Source organism: Passer domesticus, chromosome 17, assembly GCF_036417665.1.
Source record: "Passer domesticus isolate bPasDom1 chromosome 17, bPasDom1.hap1, whole genome shotgun sequence".
Classification (NCBI taxonomy): domain Eukaryota; kingdom Metazoa; phylum Chordata; class Aves; order Passeriformes; family Passeridae; genus Passer; species Passer domesticus.
Window position 1 is genome coordinate 10,707,424 of NC_087490.1, and position 20,387 is coordinate 10,727,810.

Below are 20,387 nucleotides of genomic sequence, written 5' to 3' on the forward strand. Positions count from 1 at the left end.
ATAATTCTCTAAAAGACTTTCTTTAATCCTAAAAAAGGCATCAGAGTTTTGCAAAAAGACCAAACAATAGGTGCTGAAAACAAAATAAAACAAACCTCCAAACCCCCAAAAACTCACCCCACAAAAACCTCAACCCTCCAAAATACAAAATCAAACCCCAACCAAACAAAAGCAGCCCCAACATATCATCTTTAGCCCCCACCTACTTTTAATGTAGAACTCTGCCAGTGTATTTAGAAATTACTTTTTTGTTTGATTTTCTGGCTGGTCAGTTTTTAAGGGAAGTGGGGATGAAAGACTCCTGCCTCTCTTTTGAGAAAATTAGATATGTGGCTGTCATTTCTTTTGTAGAGAAGCAAAAAACTGAATCTTAACATTTACAAGCTTTAAGAAAATTTGGAAAAAATCACAATCTTTGCAGTTTCTGTGGAATTATTCCTCTGTCATTCAAGTGACATGCAGCAATTATTAGGTGTAGATCCAGGGATGTGGCTGTATTGGTTTTTTTATTTTATTTTTTTTTACCTTGTACAATATTCCACTGAGGCTCATGACCAGGTCTTTGGTGCTGTTCAGCAGAGGGATTATTTTTAGTGCTCTAGCCAGCAATGTGGAATGAGGTTGCCTCTCACTGCTTTCTGCAGAGTCATCTCCACCATCATTAGTGTTGGAATTGTGGAGCAGAAGGGTTTCAATGCAGAGCTGCAGTGCAGCATCACTGTCCAGCATGAAAGTGCTGGGAAAGAACACAAAGTGATTCACTCTGGGAGCTTTGGAAATCAAGCAGCTTCTTTCCTTATAAGTAAATTAATCCAAGGCAGGATGTATTCTGAATGGCATTTTTTAAAAAAAAGGAGAAGAGTTTGCATTTTCTATTCATTAGGATTTATTTAAAGCTAACTAGATTTCATGGAATCAGTACCTGCAGTAATTCAAGATGAGAGCTGTGTCCACCTCTGGGTTTTGTACCAGCACTCTTATGAGTTCTTTCTTCCTTACTGGTGGCTGTCTAAACACATTCTCAAAAGAAATCTGCAGATAAAAACACATTCATCTGCTCAAGAGAGTCTTTTAGACAATACCAAAACGAATTCCTTGTACAGTGAAGCTTTGACTTCTTTTAGTTTGAATCCAGACACTTTCAGAGCAGGAGAAAGCAGTGGATTTGATTATCCCAGGTCAAACATTACTTAAGAACTTAAATTTTCTTTTGCAGCCCCCTCAATTACTGCATTTCCATTTTTGATGTTTATTTATGCAGACAAGCAGAATGAAAAATCAAAACCCACATCCCAACTTTGCTTACATTTGAATGGGAAATCTGCCTAAAAACTCACACACATCCCAGATTATATTGATATTGTTAACTGATTAGTTAATAAACCCTTAAAATAAGTAAATAAATAAAAACTTACACCAAATTTACCAAGCTGGATTCCCCATTCTGCATCAATAACCAATTCCTGGAATTTTCTCTTTTCTTCTGCTTCACCATATTGGTCAGCAAGCTCTGCTCCCACCAGAGCTACTCCCTAGAAGGAAGGAGAAAGGAAATGAATACAAGCCTAAGAAATAATCTGAAAATTGGGAATCCTGAGATCTGAATCCTTAGAGGAACTTCAAACAACTCATAAATGATCACACAAGTGTGTAAAATGAAAACAAACCTCAGAGAAGGTGTCAGGACTGCCTCACCTCCTGAGCTGGCAGCTCAAAGCTGCTTTAAAGTTTACTTTCTCTAAAATATTTTCCTAACATTATAGAAAGTAATTCAAAAGGTATTTTTTTAGGCATTTTTTCAGAATTTGCATTACTCTCCCTCCCCATTTCTTTACTTCTCATCTTCCTTTATAGTTAAATAATGCATTCACTCATTCCATTCTTGAGAACTGCTGCCAGAGAACAACTTATCCAAAATATAACGTAGATATCAATTATGATGATATAAAAATAAAATAAGTACTTTCAAGCCTTGGAATAAGTCATGATGAGGTTGAAAATCACATTAATGTTGACAGCAACTTCTCACTGTGGTAGAGAGGCAGCTCCTCTCCCAGGGCCCTACATGAAGGATCTCTGTAACATTCTCTGTTTGCTGAAGGAACTCAAGGCCTTGGGAATTTACCAAAATTTTTCTGTAATTCTGCCACGAGTTGTTTATGACCTCCCACAGCTTTTTGAACGTTTCTTCCTTGGGCAAAACAGTGCAGTAGCCCAGGGCCAGGCTCTGATCGATGACATGGGAGTTGAACACCTGTGGTTTGGGAGAAAAAATGATAAACTTTAGGAATTTATTTAATTTCTTTAATAGGTCTCTTTGTATCAGGTGCAACACAGGAAAAATAATCCAGAATTTAGATATGTATTGGGTCTTTAAGTTAGGGAGGAAATAGAATAAAAATACATTTCAGGATTTAGAATTTAACATCTCAATATCCTGAAGGCAGACTGAAAGTGACTCCCCTTAGTCTAAGTTGCCTTAGAAGATGGTAAATTGCAGGTTTTGCACAGAGCTTTTTAAAACCTCCCCCCACCTAGGAAAACTACCAATCTAAAACAAATCCAGGATTTCAAATGAGACAGAAAATAGCTACAGATCCTAAAGGCCATTGCAATCATTTGGGACCCTAAAGGATCCCCCCAAAGTTGGGGAACTGTCCAGAACCTTCCAAGCAGAGCAAATTGAGCAGGAACAAAGAGCCACAGCTCCAAAGACTCTTTGGAAAAGGCTGCTCAGGGAGGTGGTTGAGACACCACTGCTGAAGGTGTTTGAAGATGTGGAGATGTGCTCAGGACATGCTTTGGGGTGGGCTTGGCTTCTGTTGAGCTCCAAGATCTCGAGGGTCTTTTCCCAATGAAACAATTCCATGTGGCTGCCAGGTGGAGCAGAAGGAAGTTCCCTCACCCCTTCCAGGGGTTCTTACCTTGTGTAATAAGCTCAGGACACAGGTCTTGATTACTGAACTGCTCTTCTCTTTCATAGCTAAGAGGAAGCTTCTGGTTTCTGTGAGTAGGTCATTGTCATGTGGCTGTTATGGAGAAAACAGCACCTAATTAAAAAGAAATTCTAATTCTTCAACTTCTTGTCATTTACAGCATAGTAGGAGATGCCATAGTGACTGTATTTTCAGATTTATTTAAGGTCTTACAAAGATTTCTTCTAGATAGAAAAAGGATTTCTGTTTCCAAGTGCTTTTGAACTGAGAAACGTTTCTTGAATATTCTACTTGGGACTTTTCCCATACTAAAACAACATGAAAAAACAGAGTAAACCATTATTAACACCCATTCTAGCCTCTGCAGGAAGGTCAGGAATAAAAGCTCAGTTCTGAACACACTTTGCAAAGGGAGAGGACCATGAAAAACAGGGAAGACACCACCAGCTCCTTTCACAAACTCACTCAACAGTGCTGACAAAAGGCCACGGTGACAGCCTCAGAGATTTAATTCTCTAAATCCTTAGAGAAGTGCTCTGAACTTGCCACAAGTCACCTTTTGACTCGGGGACAGTTCCAGGGTGTTTGAGACGCCGTGCTGCAGGCAGGAGCCAAAGGCACAGACTGTGAGCTGCAGGGCCAGCTGGAACTGGCTGCACTCCTGCAGGTTCTGCACTGCTGCAAAGAAGGGAGAGCCAACAGGCAGCAGGAAGTTGTGTCCTGTGAAATATTGCAAAAACAAAGTCATTATGGAGCATATTGTTCTTGGAGTTAAGATCAGAGCAGTTTCTTTTTATCTTCATTAGAGTTATGACTCAGGATTTGCCTTAGTTCCCTTTAAAACCTAAAATTCTCAGGGCTTTTAAATTAATACAGATCCCCATTTTAGTCCAAAAGCCACAAGTTTTGACCAGAAGTTGTCTTCTTGGACAGGCCTTAATGACCTTCATTCACAGTGGTAGAACTGTCCTGAAGAACAGGTTTTGAGATGCTCAAAAATCCCAGGGTGGAATGGTGGGAATTAGCACCCAAACTGGTGACTTCTTGCTGAACCAAACCACCCCCTAAAATATGGCTTTACGTGGAACATTGAGGCACCTGTGAAAACCCCCTATGAGTCAGTCATGTTTGTGTAGGGTGAATTTAAAGCTCATGTTTTCCAGGGGTTTGTTCAGGGATGTGCCCTCATGCCCCTGGAATCGGGTGATTGGAATTTTTAAGGTCCTTTCCCACCCAAGCAGGGTGTGATACCTTCCATGAACGTTCTGTGGGCCAGGCTTTGAGACTCCAGGGGGTACAGCTTGTCCTCTGAAAGACAGAAAATGCTCATCAGAAGCATGCCAGGAACTCAGCAACACCAGCAAGTCTGGGAGAACCCTAAAAATACCACAGGACAGGACACAAAATAGACACGTGAACCCCAAGAGCCATTTGCTGCTATTTTTAACTGTGCCTGCTCAGAATTATTTTCCAGGAGGGAATATCTTTCAGACTCACAAAGGAATCCAACAGTTTTCAGTAACTACTTTGTATGTAAATCCCTTGGATGAGACCATCTGTGGAAATAAGAACTGAACCCAAAGTCACCTTTCCATTCTACATCCCCTGATGGGTATTTCTGCTTTGAGTTTGTCTAACTGCCATTTCTGAGGTAATAATTTCCACACAAGAATTATTTGTATTTCTAGATAAAGATCAGTAAGAAACACAGATTTTATGTTGTGTCAATGCTGAGGAGAACAAGCTTACTACAAATAGGCAGAACAGCAGAGGTGAGCTCATATGCCACTGGAAGAGATGTCTGAGGTTCAAGGACTATCCCATCTTCTTTAAAGAAATCATCATAAGTCCACTCTTTGTAAGGATCTTTATCTCCTCCAGAAGATGTTGTCTAAGTAAGAACATTGTCAAAAGTAAGCACAATAAGAGGCAGAGTTAATGAGTCCACTAAGAGATTTCTGGTTTGGAATACAGGAATAGAACATGATGTTCTGTTTGAAAGCAGAAATTCTGTTCAGTGGCCAGTGGCAATAAATCCATTTCCTACCTAGAGTGGCCATATTTATCTTTCATGCTGCAGTTGTTTAGCTGTACAGCCAAAATGTACTCCTATTCAATTTAATGGAGGCTTTCATAAACATTCTTGGCCAAATATTATAAGCAAACATTTTGCAAATGGACCATTTTCTAGAAAAATAATATTTTGTGGATAAACAAGCCCAGCCACTCTGCTCTACTCCACTCCAGCTGTGAGAGCCCATTCATTTCAAGTAGCCTAAAGCACTGCTTGACCTAAACAGAAAACAAAGCTGCAATTCAAGAACTTGATCATCTTAAAGTTTTACAGAAGTCTTGGGAAAGCTTTCACATAGTACATTCATTTAAAAACCAAACCCTCCCTTTTATGCCAGCTCTCTGCCAGTGCTGGCAGAAGCTGCTTGATAAAATCACTATTTTCAGCAGGATTTATTGTACTGAAATGTAAGTGGAGAATGCTACTTGTGCTTGTCCCACAGCTGCATTGCTTTTAGGACTCAAATCAGTTCATTTTTTAAGCTGAAGAACATACAAATTCTAGGAAATGTTTATTTGAGATTTTTTTTTGTTGTTGGCTTTTTGATTAAAGAGTGCTGGAGAAATGAGAGGGAAAGAACACATGCAGTGAACAGCACAGAAAATACCTCTGCTGTAAATTCATAGCTGTCCATTTGGCATTGTCCATGAATTTCCTTGGCAAGTGAAGTGTATTTACACAGTTCCAGACAATCCAACACCAAATCTGTGAAAATGTTGAGATCGTTAGCAGAAATGGAAGCTTCACCTGTCCACTTAAAAGGAAACAATATTGCAGCACCTGTTTTCACAGATGCAGATCTAGAAACTCACTTGGTTCTCAGGTTTCTTGAACTCTGGTTGGAAAGCTGGGCTCCCAACGTGAGCCCAAGTAAATGGAACAGGAATTACCTGGACTGCACAGTGTGGCTGCTTGGCCAGCCAGCTCATGGATCACTGCTGGAAGATCCATCCCTTCAGGGGTGATCATTGGATCATCAGCTCCCAGCATGTGGCAAAGGGTTTGACACACTACAAACAGCAGCTTCCCTGTCTTTTCATTCCAGCTATTCTCATAGAACTCCCTATTAAGAAAGAAAAGGATGTTGAGAATAAAAAGTCAGTAATTCTTAGGGTTTTTACTTAATTCTGTTCTAACTATTTAACTAAAAGAGAAAATCCTTTCCTTTGTTCTACATAATTAAAAAAAGTGGTAGAAATAGTTCAGAGAAGCCCATTAAAAGTGATGATCCTGGAAAGCTCTGCAGTTTTACCTGCATATATTGACAGCCACTTCCACTTTTCCACCATCCAGGGCTCTCAAGGCCAGTTTTTCTCCCAGTTCATGCTCTGAGACTTGCAGGAGCAAAGCCAGTCTGTACAGCCTGGATTCAGTGGGAGGGGTTTTGGCCTTGCTGCCTTCTGAATTACAACTCACTGCTTGCACATTTCTAGACTTGGATGCAGATCTGACACGTTCATAAGACCTTATGTGACCCTCAAGGAGTTCAGATATCAGTGAAGGGTTCCTGTATTCTTCATCTGAGAGAAAGATATCAAAATACTCCTGCAACAACAAATAATCACATATTTGTATACATATAGCTTCCTTTACATTGCTTTTTCTGCCTACTGTCCTGAGATCTTCATAAATTCTTTAAGAATTCCATCATGAACTCCTTGAAGTGTTAGCAATTAAGGCTTTAGTGACAGTATCTAATTTTTGGTTTAAATAGACAACTGAGTTCTAATTGGGAACTTTCCCAGACTAGATGAAATTGCTAGATTAGCCTTAGAATCAATTTGAAGTCAATAATAAAAACAATCTTTGCACGCACACTGTAAATACAATTAATATTTAATATGATCCATGTGATAAAAACAATTGGTGTAACCACAGTAAATCAAAAGGGATTTAAAACAATAAAATACCCACCTGCAGGCTAGCAAGTGTTTCAAACAACTTTAGGTTTTCTTCACACTCATATTTCTTCACAGGGTTGTCTGTTGGAGGAGAAAAACAATTTCATTTTGATTCCCTTTACACAAGGAAGATATAAGAGGTTGAAGTTGTACCTTTACCTTTTTGAATGCTGAACCAGAATTTGAGGACTTCCACCAGTGTCTTAGTCATAAACATTTGTGGTTTTTTCTGCAGGAAAGGAAGAGGTTTTTATTTTTTTGTTAAAATGTTGCCAGAATAGACTTGGGCTTCAGCTCTTAAAGTACAGTGCAATGTTCCACAAACTTCTTAGGGAACAATTACCAAGTCTAAGGCACAACCAGTTGAAAACAAAGGAACAGATTTTACATATCAATCTTTATAGAACAGTAAACATTTTATAGATGTACTATGTGTTTACTCCACAGTCTCACAGGAAATATCCCCGCCTCTCCCTTTTCAGAGTAATTTGTGTGCACTTTGTGGTGTGAAAAGCCTTGGTACCTCTTCAGGATCATCTGCTTTGTTCTGTAACACCAGTCTTCCCCACAGGGTCAATCTCTCTACAACTTCTTCAGCCTTAGCAAGGGGCAGAGATTTTAACAAAGTCAGAGATTCCTCTCCCTAAAGGGAGAAAAAGAAACAAACAAAATTAGAGCAAAAGTAATCAAAAGGAAAGGGCATTTGCTTTTGCAAAAGCTGAGTTATGTGTACATTCTTGTTCTGATGCAATGGCTGCACAACTGCCACAATAATGCAAGAAATAATAATGCCATAATAATACACAAGAAAATGTGTAGAGACTTCAGTTCCAAACTCTTCTGGTGCATTGCAGGTCACAACTTTCACCCTGTTCTGCCACAAAAGAAGGATAAAGCTCTGACAAAGAACTCATTTTCAATGCTAAACATAGGCAGTTAGGTATCAAATTAATGATTTTAATTAAAATACACACACAAACTGCTTATAAGATTTCAGCAAACTTGTCCCAGTTTTGTCAAGAGGCCTCAGTGTCTGTAAATTCCAGGATCAACTGCCATGCAGCATTTCCCTACCCTTCCTTTGTCAATCAGGTCCAAAATCCTCAGGAAATAGACTTCCCCAGTGGGCAGCAGGTAGGCTTCCACAATTTTCAAGGCATCCTCCAGGCAAGTAGGGGTATCTTGTTTGAGGATGTATCTCACAAGCCTCTGTAAGAAGAAAACAGAAATGGACTTGAGTTTGTTGATGTAAAGGATAACAAAGGAATTAATTTATACACACTAGCAATGGAACTGTTCAGTTTGTATCAAGCAAGTTACCTGGAAGCTTGAAATTTTTATCTAGAGAAAAGCTGACTGAAGTGTAACTGGGAGAAAACAGGGCTTGGGGACTGAATTAGCCTGGGAACTCTAAATTTGTCTGGTTCCTCAGGATATTGAGGAACTTCTCCAGAAATATTCAGGTCTTCTAATGAAGGGGAGCTGTTAAAAAAAGCCAACTCAAATGGTAAAAAAAAAATCACCAAGTGCTGTTCACTGTGACCTTTGGAGAAATCTCAACTCTTGGTAACTTACCATTATCATCTGCTTGTCCTGTAAAAGATTGGTATCTCTTATCCCATAGGCTCTCAAAAGCTTCTTCATCTCCATCAGAGTGTAACTTTCCTGCAGTAACTTCACTCTGGGAACAAATTCAGCCATCATGAATCCTTTGCTATCCCCAGCTATGGGATTTAACCATCACACCACATCAGACCCCCAGTATTTGCCCAGCCAAGGGAAGCCTGTGGGTGCTGCTTACTTGGCATGGTTCATTTCCAGGTGCTGTCTGACCAGCTGCTCCACTGCTGCACTCCATGGCACCACAGCCCCGTGCATTATCTGCAGGACTGCATCAAATTTCAGCTGCAAAAGGGACACAGACAGCTCACTTTGCAAAGCATGTTTCAAAGTAGTCCCTTGAATTGTTGTTCACGTGTGACTGGTCCCTTTAGGCAACTATTTTACTTCCTTGCCCAATCTTCACTTGCATAAAGGGCATTTATTTTCATCATATGATTGTCAAGTTTGATTAGAAAATGCTTGCAGTCATTTATCACACTGTGGTTCCATACATATCAAAATTGGTGAGTTTTCCATGTGATGACATCACAGCTACAATTCAAAAAATATCACCAGGGAGATGACTAAAATAGAATAAGAACATAACATCATAACATACTATTTTCTCCTCATAGCATCCATTAAAAATGCGCTCAGAGCATTATTTAAAAATCATTATTTGCTCTGAACTGATGTGTTGGGGTCACTTGATGCCTTTCATCAAGGAAACACACTTACATCCGTGTCAGAGATGCAGCCAATGACAGCCACAGCCTTGGCCTCCCAGGCAGTTTCAAACACTGAAATCGATCGTGTCCGACAGCGCTCCAGCAAATCCTGTTTTGACAAAGGTGATCAGAGCACTTGAAATCAGAAAAGACAGCAGTATCTTTGAACAAAAAGTGTAAAGTTTTCTGGGCATTAAGGGATTGTTTCAGAACTGAAATAGTAACTATCATTAAGTTCATTGACAGGAGTAGGATTAATCTAAAAGCTGGGCCTAAAATTCAGTTGTAAATTCAAACATTCATCAGACTTGGTTTCTGCTTCCTGGTGTTGAAATAGCTTTCTTCAAAAGGAAGAAAATATGGATACCTTGACATACTGTAGAAGAAGCTCATCTTTTTGTAGGTTGTGTTCACACAGGTAGGCTTTTATAAACTTCTCCAAAATTGATGGGACAAGCTCTGGTGCCAAAATTTTATCAAGCATGCGAAACACAATAGTGGTTGCATTTTCCTGGGCAGCAAGTGGGAAAAGGCCATGTTAGAACATCACAGCTGTCAGGGCAGGGCCATTTACACCTCTGATACATAATCCAGCATCCAGAGGCCACTGAAATCAACTGAAAGATTTCCCTCTTTAGAATCTTGAAAGAATCCCTCTTTAGCTCAAATAACCCTTTCATTTACAAAGCTTTTCTTGTTCAGTTGTACTTTGAATTTCTCTGTAGCCAATCCTTGTTCCACAGTAGATGATCTGTAATAACCTGCAAACCAGATTTTGAGTCACAGCTCCTCACATTGCCTTAGGTTATATTTATAACCTCAGCTGAAAGAAAATCTGTAACACAACTTCTCAAATTAGCAACTTATGAATGGAAATTTAATCAACATCCATCAGGATTCCTCTTTTGTCTGACTTTAAATTACATGCTATAAGATTCTTCTCCTTTTCAGGAGAAAAGCACTTTTTCCAGTGTCTGCAGTGTTACCTTTTCAAAATCACAGAATGCCAGCCTGCAGTTGTATTTTCTGTACAGATTTCTCAATTCTTGTAAATCATTTACCAGCTTCTTTAACCTCTGTATCTCTTCACAGTCACCACACCTCTGAAACAGTGTTGAGAAGTGAAATGTTAGGAGACAAGACCATTAAGAGGCTGTCATCTACTTTTTTAAAAAATCTTTGAACACAAGAAAATTGGAATTCTTTCCTTTCATGGAATTAAGTCAATCCTCACCAAATCCACTCCAGCTCTAGCACACAGCATCTGTTTGAAATTTCTTAGTAGCTAATTCTTGTATTTGTTACATTTCTTACCAGAGGAGTCCACTTGCCAAAAGCTGTCACTCCCAGTTCACCTTGATTTTTACTTGTAAAAAAAATCTCTGCCACTTGGAGTCCATTTTCAGGCCAGTTTGCCTGTCCAAAAGAATTGATATTAGCAAACCATATGATACATCTAGAAATACAAGATAGCCAGGTTTCTGCAGTGTGATTTACCTTGTCAGTTAATTCAAGGTTTCGAGCAGCTTGTTCCAGCCATTTTGCTAATATTTTCTGGAAAAAATAAAATACAGTTATAAGTAGAGCTATGCTAATTATCAAAGCAAAATTTGTCATTAGAAACTTCTTTCAAAAGAAATAATTTCAAATATAAACACTAGGGAAAATAATTCATTTTAAAGACAGAGGAACAAGTTCCTGACATTCAGAAGTGTGGAGGTCTGACAGTAAAATCATCTTAGTCTGAGGAAATGACAATTCACAGCTCTTAAGTCAGTCTCACCTGTCCATCTGGCACAACCCTTCTTGAGAAGGGGATCACAAAATTTTTAAGCCACACACAAAGTTCCTTCAAAGGAGCAGTGAAATGGATGGAGTTGAGCAAATCCTTCAGCATTTTCTCATCAAAGCTGCTTTCAAAATCAGCCTAAAATGTTAAACCAGAACAATTACAAATCCATGCAGTAGATGTTCATCTGGTACTCTGTAAAGCTGTTTCACTAATAGGAAGAACCAGTAAATTTCACAAATACAAAGAGAAAATCTCAGTAGTGATAGACAGAAATTAAATAAATAGCTCTGTTCAGTAAAACTGAAGTTTGGTCTTCTTAAAAAAAGACCTAATTGAAGGAATTTCTTTACAAATCACACTGTTCTATTACTTTCACACTCATTCTATTTTACTGAGAAAACAACAGACATGGAACTGAAAGTCCTGCACTAAAAAATAAAATAACAGCACACACAAAATCTATCTTAAATGTGTCATTCAGAGTAAGGAGTCTGATTATTTTTAAAGGATTTTAAGGTAGTCAGCAAACATCCACTTAATTCTGAGAGCTGTGCTTGCAAGAAAGTGAGTGGAAGATTACAAGCACTGCAGAATAAATCAAATTGCCATGACTTAGAAATATGAATTCTGACAACAGAAATACCAGTTTATTCTTAAATCAATAAGAAGTTCAGCCTCCTAAGCATCCAGGTGAACAGGTAATCATTGTGGTAATTGATGAGATGCTGCCATGGACTTTTGCTTGTCTGAGGAGCTGTTTTGTAACAGCCCCTGTGAAATTAGGCTGGAAAACTGAAGAGATTTAACCCCCTCCATAAACCCCAGAGCTGTCTGGGCCACCTCACCTGATGCCTAAGCCAGAGGTACTGTGCACAAGCCAAATTTCCTTCTTCCAGCTGAAAAACAATAATCTTGAACATGTCCTCATTATTCAGGAATTCTGTCCAAGCAATGCCACTGAAAGTGAGAGGGGGAAGAGAAGCTTTGTTAAATGTTATTAACAAAAATTGGGGGGAGAACTTAAAAACCTTTCTACCTAGTGCCTAATGTTGGAAGAAACAACAGGAGTGGTACTTTGTGTTTGTAGAAAATCACAATCCCTCCTACTCACACTGAACAAAAACCCCCAACTCTTTAAGTGGATGTGCAGCAGATAATTTATGTTTTCAATATATAGGATGACTCAACCTCTGCATTCTCCCTTCTCCACAGCACAGGATGGGAAACTTAAGAGCTTGAAGTTTAATGAATTCATATTAAAAACCAAAAATAATTTCAGTGGTACAGGCTTAACAATCACAATTAAATTTACTTTAAATCTTAAACATAAACCAACCTGAATTTCTCTAGTCCAAAAGCTTCATAGAATGTTGTAAGCCTTGCCTGAGCTCTCAACACCTGGATGCAGATGAGATTTAAGGTTAATATTGGGCTGAACATATTGTTACATGACATGATTGGAGCACTAATTCTCCTTGAAGGCAGATGATGCCAGGTTATAACAGGACTAAAAAAAAAACCCAACAAAATGAAACTTCAAAAAGTACTTTAAGAAAGGTTCTGCCTTCAGTTTATGGAGCACCTGAAACTGAATTTTTCTATGATTGAAGGAATGGCTTATCTCTGAATCTGTCATTACTGTAGTTCTCTTTCATACTATAAAATTTAATTTTGTTTAGATTTTTAAAAATTCAGCAGTAGTTTACAGTTATAATTTGAATTTACAGTTTGTAAAACTCTACATTGCAATTGTTTATACTGTAGATCCAAAAAATTTGTCCTCACCTCAGCTATGGATACTGGAGCCCCATCAGATGGTGGAGCATCAGTTCTATTATCTTTCTTCAAGATCTGAAAAAAGGACATGAAAGGGTTTGGTTGACAGCTCAGAACATGCCAGACAGGACTGTGAGTGCAGTAAAGACATGAGCAAGAATCAGGACTCCTGTAAATTGAGATTTTACAATGTTAGATTGGATCTAACCTGATCCAGTCTAATCTGGTTGGATTTCTGCATGGATGGAGGATCAGACAGAACATGTGTATCTCTCTGGTTCTGTTTGATAAGACTAAAATAAAGAAAACAAAAAAGGTGACCTACTTTGAGCTTCAGTTTGAAAATTAATATTTAAAAGGTACTTAAAAAAACTGCTACTCAAAACTAAACCCTGCTTTGTGATACAAAAATAAAACTGTGAGCTCTTTCTTGCCCTTGAGCAATACCAAGAATGAGACTGGAACAAGACTTGCTGCTTCTTCATGTCTGGCTACATAGGATTTGTTTGGTTACTTAGGATTTACAATGCTTTTACTTTTGCCTCTTGAATGACTGTCACTGCTTTGTCCCCTCTCAAGCTGTACACAAGGGTGGAATAGAAGTTGAAGAGCAGAAGAAATAGAAACAAATAAACCCCTTACTCTGACTTTAGCATAATTCAGCATTTCTCGGGTGGTTTCATACAGTGGCCAGGGAGCACTGATGCAGTAATTCACAACAAACTGGCTGTCCTGTTTGCATGAGGAAACAACTGAAATTAATCCCAAGATCCTTTACAGTTTGGATTGTTTTAGTAGGGAGAGAGGGTAGAAATACAAACAAACCTGAATTTTTTGCAAATTTTCTTTGGCTTCATTGCAAAGATCCAGCAAGGCTTCCTGGCCATAACTCCCAAGAGAAGCTGAAGCCAGTTTCTCCAAAAAAGTGTTTGCTTTTACTTTGTATACAAGCTGTTTAAAAAAAAAATAATACAAGTATGGTGAGTTGTTTTATAAGGTAACATTCCACTGCCTTGGTAATACCTGTAATATTTTTAATACTTTCTAATGGACTATAGAGCAAGAACCATCTCATAATTTCAGTTATGCTAATTAATCTCCAATGTGTTTCTCATGAATGAACAACTCACCTCGACATCCAGTCCAAACTGAATAGCAAAATTCTCTGCTTCAGTGAATTTGTGTTTGTGCAGTAAACGACTTAGTCTGGGGAGGAAATAAAATAAACCACTTCAATCTAAGTCCAGATATTAAATATATATATATAATACAATGGTTTTTCACAGAAACCAGTACCTGTTTTCTGGCAAGGCTTCAGTTAAACTTCTCATCACAACTATAGAAACTGGGTCCTCAGAGGGCCTGAGGATGAGAGGGAATTATGTGAATTTATCAACTCAATGTGGAAATAATCTGCCATTTTTATATAATAATGAGCTAGTTACAAACAAAATATTGTCTTACATTTGATGCTTCTCATGAATTCCTTCCAAGAAATATATTGTATCCTGTAGTGTGCAATGACAGAAACCATCAGGAGAAATGAAATAAATTCCAAATAAATCCAGAGCATTTTCCTATGCTAAGAGAGCTTAAAAAACTTCCCTCAGCTTTTAGCTGTAACAGCAGCAGGAACGACTGGCAGTGCCACTAAATAGTGCAAGAGACCTCAGACTAAATTTAAATTGTTCAGTTTGCTTCACAAAAGGATATTTTTCTCTATCCCTTGGAGACATCACTTAATCTTTCTTGGTATGGTTCCTGCATAGTTTCTAGTAGAAATTAAGAACAAGAATAACTAACTACCCTCTTTAATATTCACACATATTACGACAACTGTATTTCTTCAAAGGACAAAAAATAAATCATCAAAACCTACAGTGCAAATCCCACTTTGAACAAGGGAAGAAACAGGAGACACTTCCAGGGAATAGAGCTGTTGCATAGTGGGCAGTGCAAAAACCATTAGGCTTCTCATCTATTAAAAAAAAGGGAGAAAACAAACAAAAAAGTCAGAATTGCTTTTTTCTCTTACACTGGTGAGAGAGTGATATTGGCAGAATCATTCATGAGTTCTTATGGAATTAGAGGGCAATATTTGTAGGACTTTTTATGGAATGAATATCTCCAGTTTGAAGAAATTTAATGAAGGTTCAGACATTTCCTTCCCCCCCTCTAGGCCTATTATGTATAATTCAACAGGTTCAATCTAATTTTTAAAATTGCATAATGTTCATCCTGGTGTTTTATTTCAGTTGACTGCACTGGCTGTAGCTGGGGGTAGATGCTGAAGGCAGCAGAGACATTGTTCTAAAGAAATCTGGGAAGGGTTGAAGATAAGATAATAATAAATTTTGCTGCTCTTCCTTGTCTGCCTACCTTAATAAACCAAACAAATAAACCCCAAACCATCCACAAAAACCCCAGCCAGGGACAGCTTGGCCTGGGCACCCCACAAGAATCCCAACAGCCCTCACTTGCTAGACCCTGAGATGTAAATGGCCACATTTCAGATTGGATTTAAGCTCCTCAAAATTCTCTGTGACCCAAATATTTTGCCACCTCCATCCCTCTCCCCTTTTTTTCCTAAGAGCAATTGCATGACAATTAAGGAGCAGAACAAAGATTAGGAGATTATACCTGTTTGTCATCTGGCATTGTCATGACAATCAGCTTCACATTGGCAAGCCCTTCCCTAATGAATGAGAAAGAGATAAAAGAAAGCAAAATTTGCTGTATGAATCTTAGGTTAAAACTGTGAAATATTTTTGTTTCTGTGTTTTAGAAAATTTTGCATTCCATGACAACAAATACATGTAAAAATCCCTTTATATTTTAATATATAGCTGAATAGTTTCTAGCACTTTCTCACACTTTAGAACAGTAGTTACACTTTCTCACACATTCTGTTTAATCTTAATTTTTAAGGAAAGGAATTTCTAACAAGGACATGATGTTTTGCAGCAGCATCTGGGCCAAAATAATGAGATATTTCATAGGAATCACTGCACCAGAAAACTTTTCACTTCTCAGGGTTGGTGCTGTAACACTTCACTTACCATGTGACTTGAGGGGAATCTGACTCAGTAGTGAGAAGAAATTCTTCAATCTGTATTAAAGGCCAATCCCAAATCAGGGTGAGAGAATAAATATCCCACGTGCTTAAGATGTTCTAGATTTAAAAAAATCAGACATGAGTTCATCTTTTCCTCATAGAAGACAGTTTTTGAACAAAATATTACATTTTGTGGCTTAAAGAATGGATAGGAGTAAAATTAAAAAAAAAACCAAACACAGGAAGATCAAGATGCTCTTGATATTAGTCAATATAAGCACCTTCATTTTACAGAAACTTCACTTTAAACCTTAAAAAATATGTTTATAAGCTGGTTCAAGAACATTGTAAAGTGAAGATTAAAGCAGATCATTACCCATACCTCTGTATCCAAAACAAACAGCTGATTGTCAAGGACTTGAAGTTTTGCAGCACCTACAAAATATTAATACCCACATAAATTCATTCTTTTTCTTGAGATATGTATCAGAAACAAAAACATATTCAAATACACAACCAAGTATTGAAAACCTCTTGGTTTAACCTCATGGGTTAAACCAGTTTTTCCTAGGGCTGTGCAAAGTTTAACTTAAAGTGAATTGTGATTTATGTAACCAAGTTTAACTGCAATTTTGAGGCCCACATTTTGGCTGTACCTTTACAAAACTGTTTGGTACATGTCAATTTATTAAAAACAATGCAATAACTGAAAATCAGTGTATTCTGCAATTAAATATGAAATCTACACTTGTCTGTAAAAAGATAAAACCTTCTCTACCTTGGATCAGACTTGAATCAGCAAAACCCTGAGCAGACACCAGGGCTCTGGTGGGGTCCACCTCCCATTTGGAGAGCACAAAATCCCCTTTACCCTGTGAGGAGAGGCAAAGTAAAATGGGGTTACACAGGAGATATCTGACCATCGACATGTCTGCTTCTACCACTGATCTTTAACTTGGAAAGCTGCAAAGCTAAATTTAACTTTATTCCTCTACTGATGTTCAGAAAAAAACCATTGATTTCTTAATTTTTAATTTAACATTTTTCCCCTTCTCCTTTCAAGACCAGCCTTTGTAACAGTGATTGTTACACTCAGCAGTTTTTGGCTCTTTGAAAAACAGTATTTCAAAGTATCCACTTTTCATTCCCACAGAACATAAAAGAATAATGAAATTACTCTGGGCCTACTGAGGAAAATCCCATTGAATTCAACAGGCTTCAAAAAATAAACCCAGAGAACTTGTTTGCAGTCCCAAACTGCATTTCAAAGCAAGTCTATATTTTAATACCTTTATTAGTTGCTGTACTTAATTCATGCTTAAAAGCTTTGTTGAATTAGACCTTGTTATTTTAGCAGACCTTGTTGAATGAGAAGCTGATTGGAAGATTCTTGCCAGCTTTGGTTTTGTCTGTGAGCTCAAGGATAACATCAATAAACAACCCAGCCTGTACAGAGCAGGAACTGGTGATTTACTAAGCTCACAAACTCAGGGTGAAAATATTTTCCCCTCATCCATCACAACAAAGCAATTTTGGAAATGACAACAGTTATTTCCTTATGAGAAAGGCTGCACAAGTGACAACCTTTAAATTGACAGTGAAGGAAATGAAAAGCAAGACAGTGCAAAAAGCTGAAGAGCAGCTGCCTTTTCAAGCAGCTGGAGACAAATTTTGTTGCAGATCCCAAAATGCCATCAGTGATCACATGAAAATTGTTCTGATCATGTTCTCAGTGCTTACCCCAGTTATCAGATGGATTTTGTTCACTGAGCTGCTGATGACAAAATCCTGACAGCCCAGGCTGTGATGCTCTCCCATGGCAATGAAAGTTGTCTTTATCTGTCCTTGTAACTTGTGGGTGGGAGAGAAGGGATGTCCACAAATGGGGAAGAAAAAGAGCTGTTTATAGAACCAGTGGATAAAATCTCTGCTCATTTCTAAATGTACAGAAAAAGTAACAGTCACAGCTATGAGGGGAAAAATGGACTGGGAAATAGTCAGTGGAATGTACAGAGCAAAGTTTGGTTACACACCCTGCACTTTAACAATTTTATCAGTTTTGCAGGTGTTTCTTACTTGCTTTGCTGTAGTCATTTCCATCTTCTCAATTGCTAAATATAAAAAAAAATAAAATCAGTGTTAAATCAACTTTCTCAAAACTTTAAAAAGGAACAAAGGAAGTTTTTGAATCCAGGTCTCCCTGTTGCAATGAAATCCCAAGGGGTCTGTAGCTTATCCTACCTTCCTGTGTTTTTCCAAGAGGGACACACATAATGCAGAAGCATCCATTGCTTGTGAGAATGAACAAGTGATAAACACCTAAAAAAACCCAACAGAAATATTGCAAACTGAAGTATTCAAGAGCAAGAAAAGAGAAGACTTGCTTGTAAACAGGACAGTGAAATAACTGACTCCAAAAAATAATCTGACCAATAGATTAGACTATTTTAAACAAAAATTTTGTCATTTCCAACTAGGAGCAGAATAATAGAACTGGGAGCTTAAAGAACAGAACTACTGAACTCTGACAGAAGAATAGAGAAGGAATTCTTTCTTTTTTATGCATTTTCATGTGTTTGTCACAGTCTCAAAAGAAAAAGGTATTGAGTTCTGAATGTTTCTTTCCTATGGCATTTGCAAAATAATTAATGAGATAAAGAATCTTCTACATTTTTGCTTTGCATTGTGCACATAAAATGAACTTTTCTTTATGCTTTTCTGCATTACTCATTTTGTAATCTCTTCCCCTGAGAGCTATTAAAGGGGAACAAAATCACAAAAATTCAGACAAAGGGGGAGGAAAAAATCATCCACTTCTTACCTGCATCTGCATTATCTCTAACAAAAAAGAGATTTAAGTAAGTCTTTTCACTTGTAGATGGTTCAACCAAAACCTAAAATAGAAACGGCATAAAGACTATTATTCTATATTTCGCTAAAAAATGGAAATATTGATCATCAGTTTAAACTTTTTTTATGAAGGTTCTTGTTTATGCATGCCATTTCTAAATAGATTTTTTTTATTCATTACTCATGGGAACAGAAGTGCCCAATTCCACCTGTTAAGTTACAAAACGTGGTTAAAAAGGCAAGGATGTTTATCCCTTGGTATTTGGGAAAATTATTTGAAAAACCTCAAGAAAGTCTGAGAACAAAAGGTTCTGAGCAAAATTAAATAGAAAAGTTACAGTACCTTTCTTAGCAAGGTTTGTTTGGAGGGGATGTGGATAAGATGTAAACTGCCACTTCTCTCACCAACCACGAGGAATTGCTTGTCCTGACACACACCCACTACATCCACGTCAGTGTCTGAAAAGTTTCATGGCAAAATGTCAGAGATCAAGATTTGGGTTTTATGAATAAATATTAACACAAGAATTGGACAACACAGATCTCTTCAAAACAAATTATTCTGACTAAATGAAATACATGAAGAGGCCTACAGGGAGTGGTTTCAGTTTCCATTATTCCCACTTCAGTGAGAACTTAGAAAGGATTCTCATTAAATTGTACTGAAATAGTTAATTGCTTTCAGAAGCCAAAATCACTTTTTATTGCTTAGGTACTTGTTATAATGCTTCCCTTTACAGGCTAGTCAGACATTTGCTATGTTCTCCTGTACAAACCTAGGTGTTTTAAAAGCCAGTTTTCACTTGCCAAGTGAAATTCCGAAGGAAAGAACTCACCAAACTGGATGTGCATCAGAAGAGACAGCCCAGTGCTGTCCAGAAGTGCCACAGATCTGTCCACAACAACAATGCTGCCATCCCTGGAGCTGCATGCATGCAGCTGGGGGTTCACAGAGACCTGGGAAGGAAAGGTTGTTTCACACAGAAAACACAGCAAAGGAGCCCAGGTAATTATTATACAAAAAATACAAATTAATGAAGGACGGAAGCACAGCTTTGACGGGTTGTACCTTCTCTGAAGACGTGATTTGCAGCAGTGTGTCCACCTGGTACAAGGCGGTGCCACACTCCTGGCCCAGCCCCACCGGCAGCTGCCCCGTGGTGTCCTCGTTCAGCAGGAGCTCGATCTCGTTCCACATCTTTGCCTGGGATAAACATTTCAGGAACATCTCTGAAATGTTACGTGGCTACAGGTAAGTTATTAGTTTTATTACCGTGTGGGGGTAGCACTGTGTACAAAAACCTTGTGAGGATACAGAGCTCGTTTAAAGCCAGTGATGATCCCGGCCTGGCAGCTTGGGGAGAAGAGATTTCACCAAGTGAATTCACTGCCAGAGCGCTCCCCACCAAGCTGCGAGCACCCCCTGCCCGCAGGGACAGAATCCCTGCCCTCAGGGACAGCTTCCCTGCCCTCAGGGACCCTCATCCCCTCTGCTGGGGACAAACCCCAGCCCACAGGGATTGCCTGCCCTCAGGGACCCCCATCCCCTGCCCTCAGGGAACCACTGCCCCTGACAGGGGTGACAAACCCCTGCCCACAGGGACCCCAGTCCCTCACCGTGGCCGGTGACATCCCTATTTCCAGAGGGTCCCCTCACCGCTGACACTCCCGTG

At 38.6% G+C, this 20,387-nt stretch overlaps 1 protein-coding gene across 2 annotated transcripts in view; it reads right to left on the reverse strand.

Moving 5' to 3' along the window:
• The window catches only part of KNTC1 (kinetochore associated 1), a 31,291-nt gene that overhangs the window by 10,548 nt on the left and 356 nt on the right, over positions 1-20,387 (reverse strand). The window contains exons 2-44 of one of the 2 annotated variants that reach the window (XM_064393085.1): positions 19,784-19,918; positions 19,551-19,671; positions 19,058-19,173; positions 18,686-18,758; positions 18,106-18,183; positions 17,941-17,975; positions 17,605-17,763; positions 16,643-16,736; positions 16,247-16,299; positions 15,869-15,981; positions 15,450-15,504; positions 14,689-14,787; positions 14,274-14,317; positions 14,106-14,171; positions 13,940-14,015; positions 13,635-13,760; positions 13,452-13,541; positions 12,819-12,884; positions 12,370-12,431; positions 11,879-11,990; positions 11,025-11,168; positions 10,739-10,795; positions 10,556-10,657; positions 10,228-10,344; positions 9,609-9,752; positions 9,252-9,350; positions 8,713-8,816; positions 8,487-8,592; positions 7,986-8,120; positions 7,435-7,554; positions 7,071-7,140; positions 6,925-6,992; positions 6,263-6,555; positions 5,901-6,073; positions 5,618-5,715; positions 4,686-4,827; positions 4,188-4,244; positions 3,493-3,656; positions 2,925-3,029; positions 2,126-2,254; positions 1,416-1,532; positions 923-1,032; positions 526-736 (exon numbers count right to left, since the gene is read on the reverse strand). In XM_064393085.1, coding sequence (XP_064249155.1) covers positions 526-736; positions 923-1,032; positions 1,416-1,532; positions 2,126-2,254; positions 2,925-3,029; positions 3,493-3,656; positions 4,188-4,244; positions 4,686-4,827; positions 5,618-5,715; positions 5,901-6,073; positions 6,263-6,555; positions 6,925-6,992; positions 7,071-7,140; positions 7,435-7,554; positions 7,986-8,120; positions 8,487-8,592; positions 8,713-8,816; positions 9,252-9,350; positions 9,609-9,752; positions 10,228-10,344; positions 10,556-10,657; positions 10,739-10,795; positions 11,025-11,168; positions 11,879-11,990; positions 12,370-12,431; positions 12,819-12,884; positions 13,452-13,541; positions 13,635-13,760; positions 13,940-14,015; positions 14,106-14,171; positions 14,274-14,317; positions 14,689-14,787; positions 15,450-15,504; positions 15,869-15,981; positions 16,247-16,299; positions 16,643-16,736; positions 17,605-17,763; positions 17,941-17,975; positions 18,106-18,183; positions 18,686-18,758; positions 19,058-19,173; positions 19,551-19,671; positions 19,784-19,918 — 4,638 coding nt within the window. The remainder of the gene's footprint in view (positions 1-525; positions 737-922; positions 1,033-1,415; positions 1,533-2,125; positions 2,255-2,924; positions 3,030-3,492; positions 3,657-4,187; positions 4,245-4,685; positions 4,828-5,617; positions 5,716-5,900; positions 6,074-6,262; positions 6,556-6,924; positions 6,993-7,070; positions 7,141-7,434; positions 7,555-7,985; positions 8,121-8,486; positions 8,593-8,712; positions 8,817-9,251; positions 9,351-9,608; positions 9,753-10,227; positions 10,345-10,555; positions 10,658-10,738; positions 10,796-11,024; positions 11,169-11,878; positions 11,991-12,369; positions 12,432-12,818; positions 12,885-13,451; positions 13,542-13,634; positions 13,761-13,939; positions 14,016-14,105; positions 14,172-14,273; positions 14,318-14,688; positions 14,788-15,449; positions 15,505-15,868; positions 15,982-16,246; positions 16,300-16,642; positions 16,737-17,604; positions 17,764-17,940; positions 17,976-18,105; positions 18,184-18,685; positions 18,759-19,057; positions 19,174-19,550; positions 19,672-19,783; positions 19,919-20,387) is intronic. The other variant, XM_064393086.1, reaches the window with a different exon arrangement.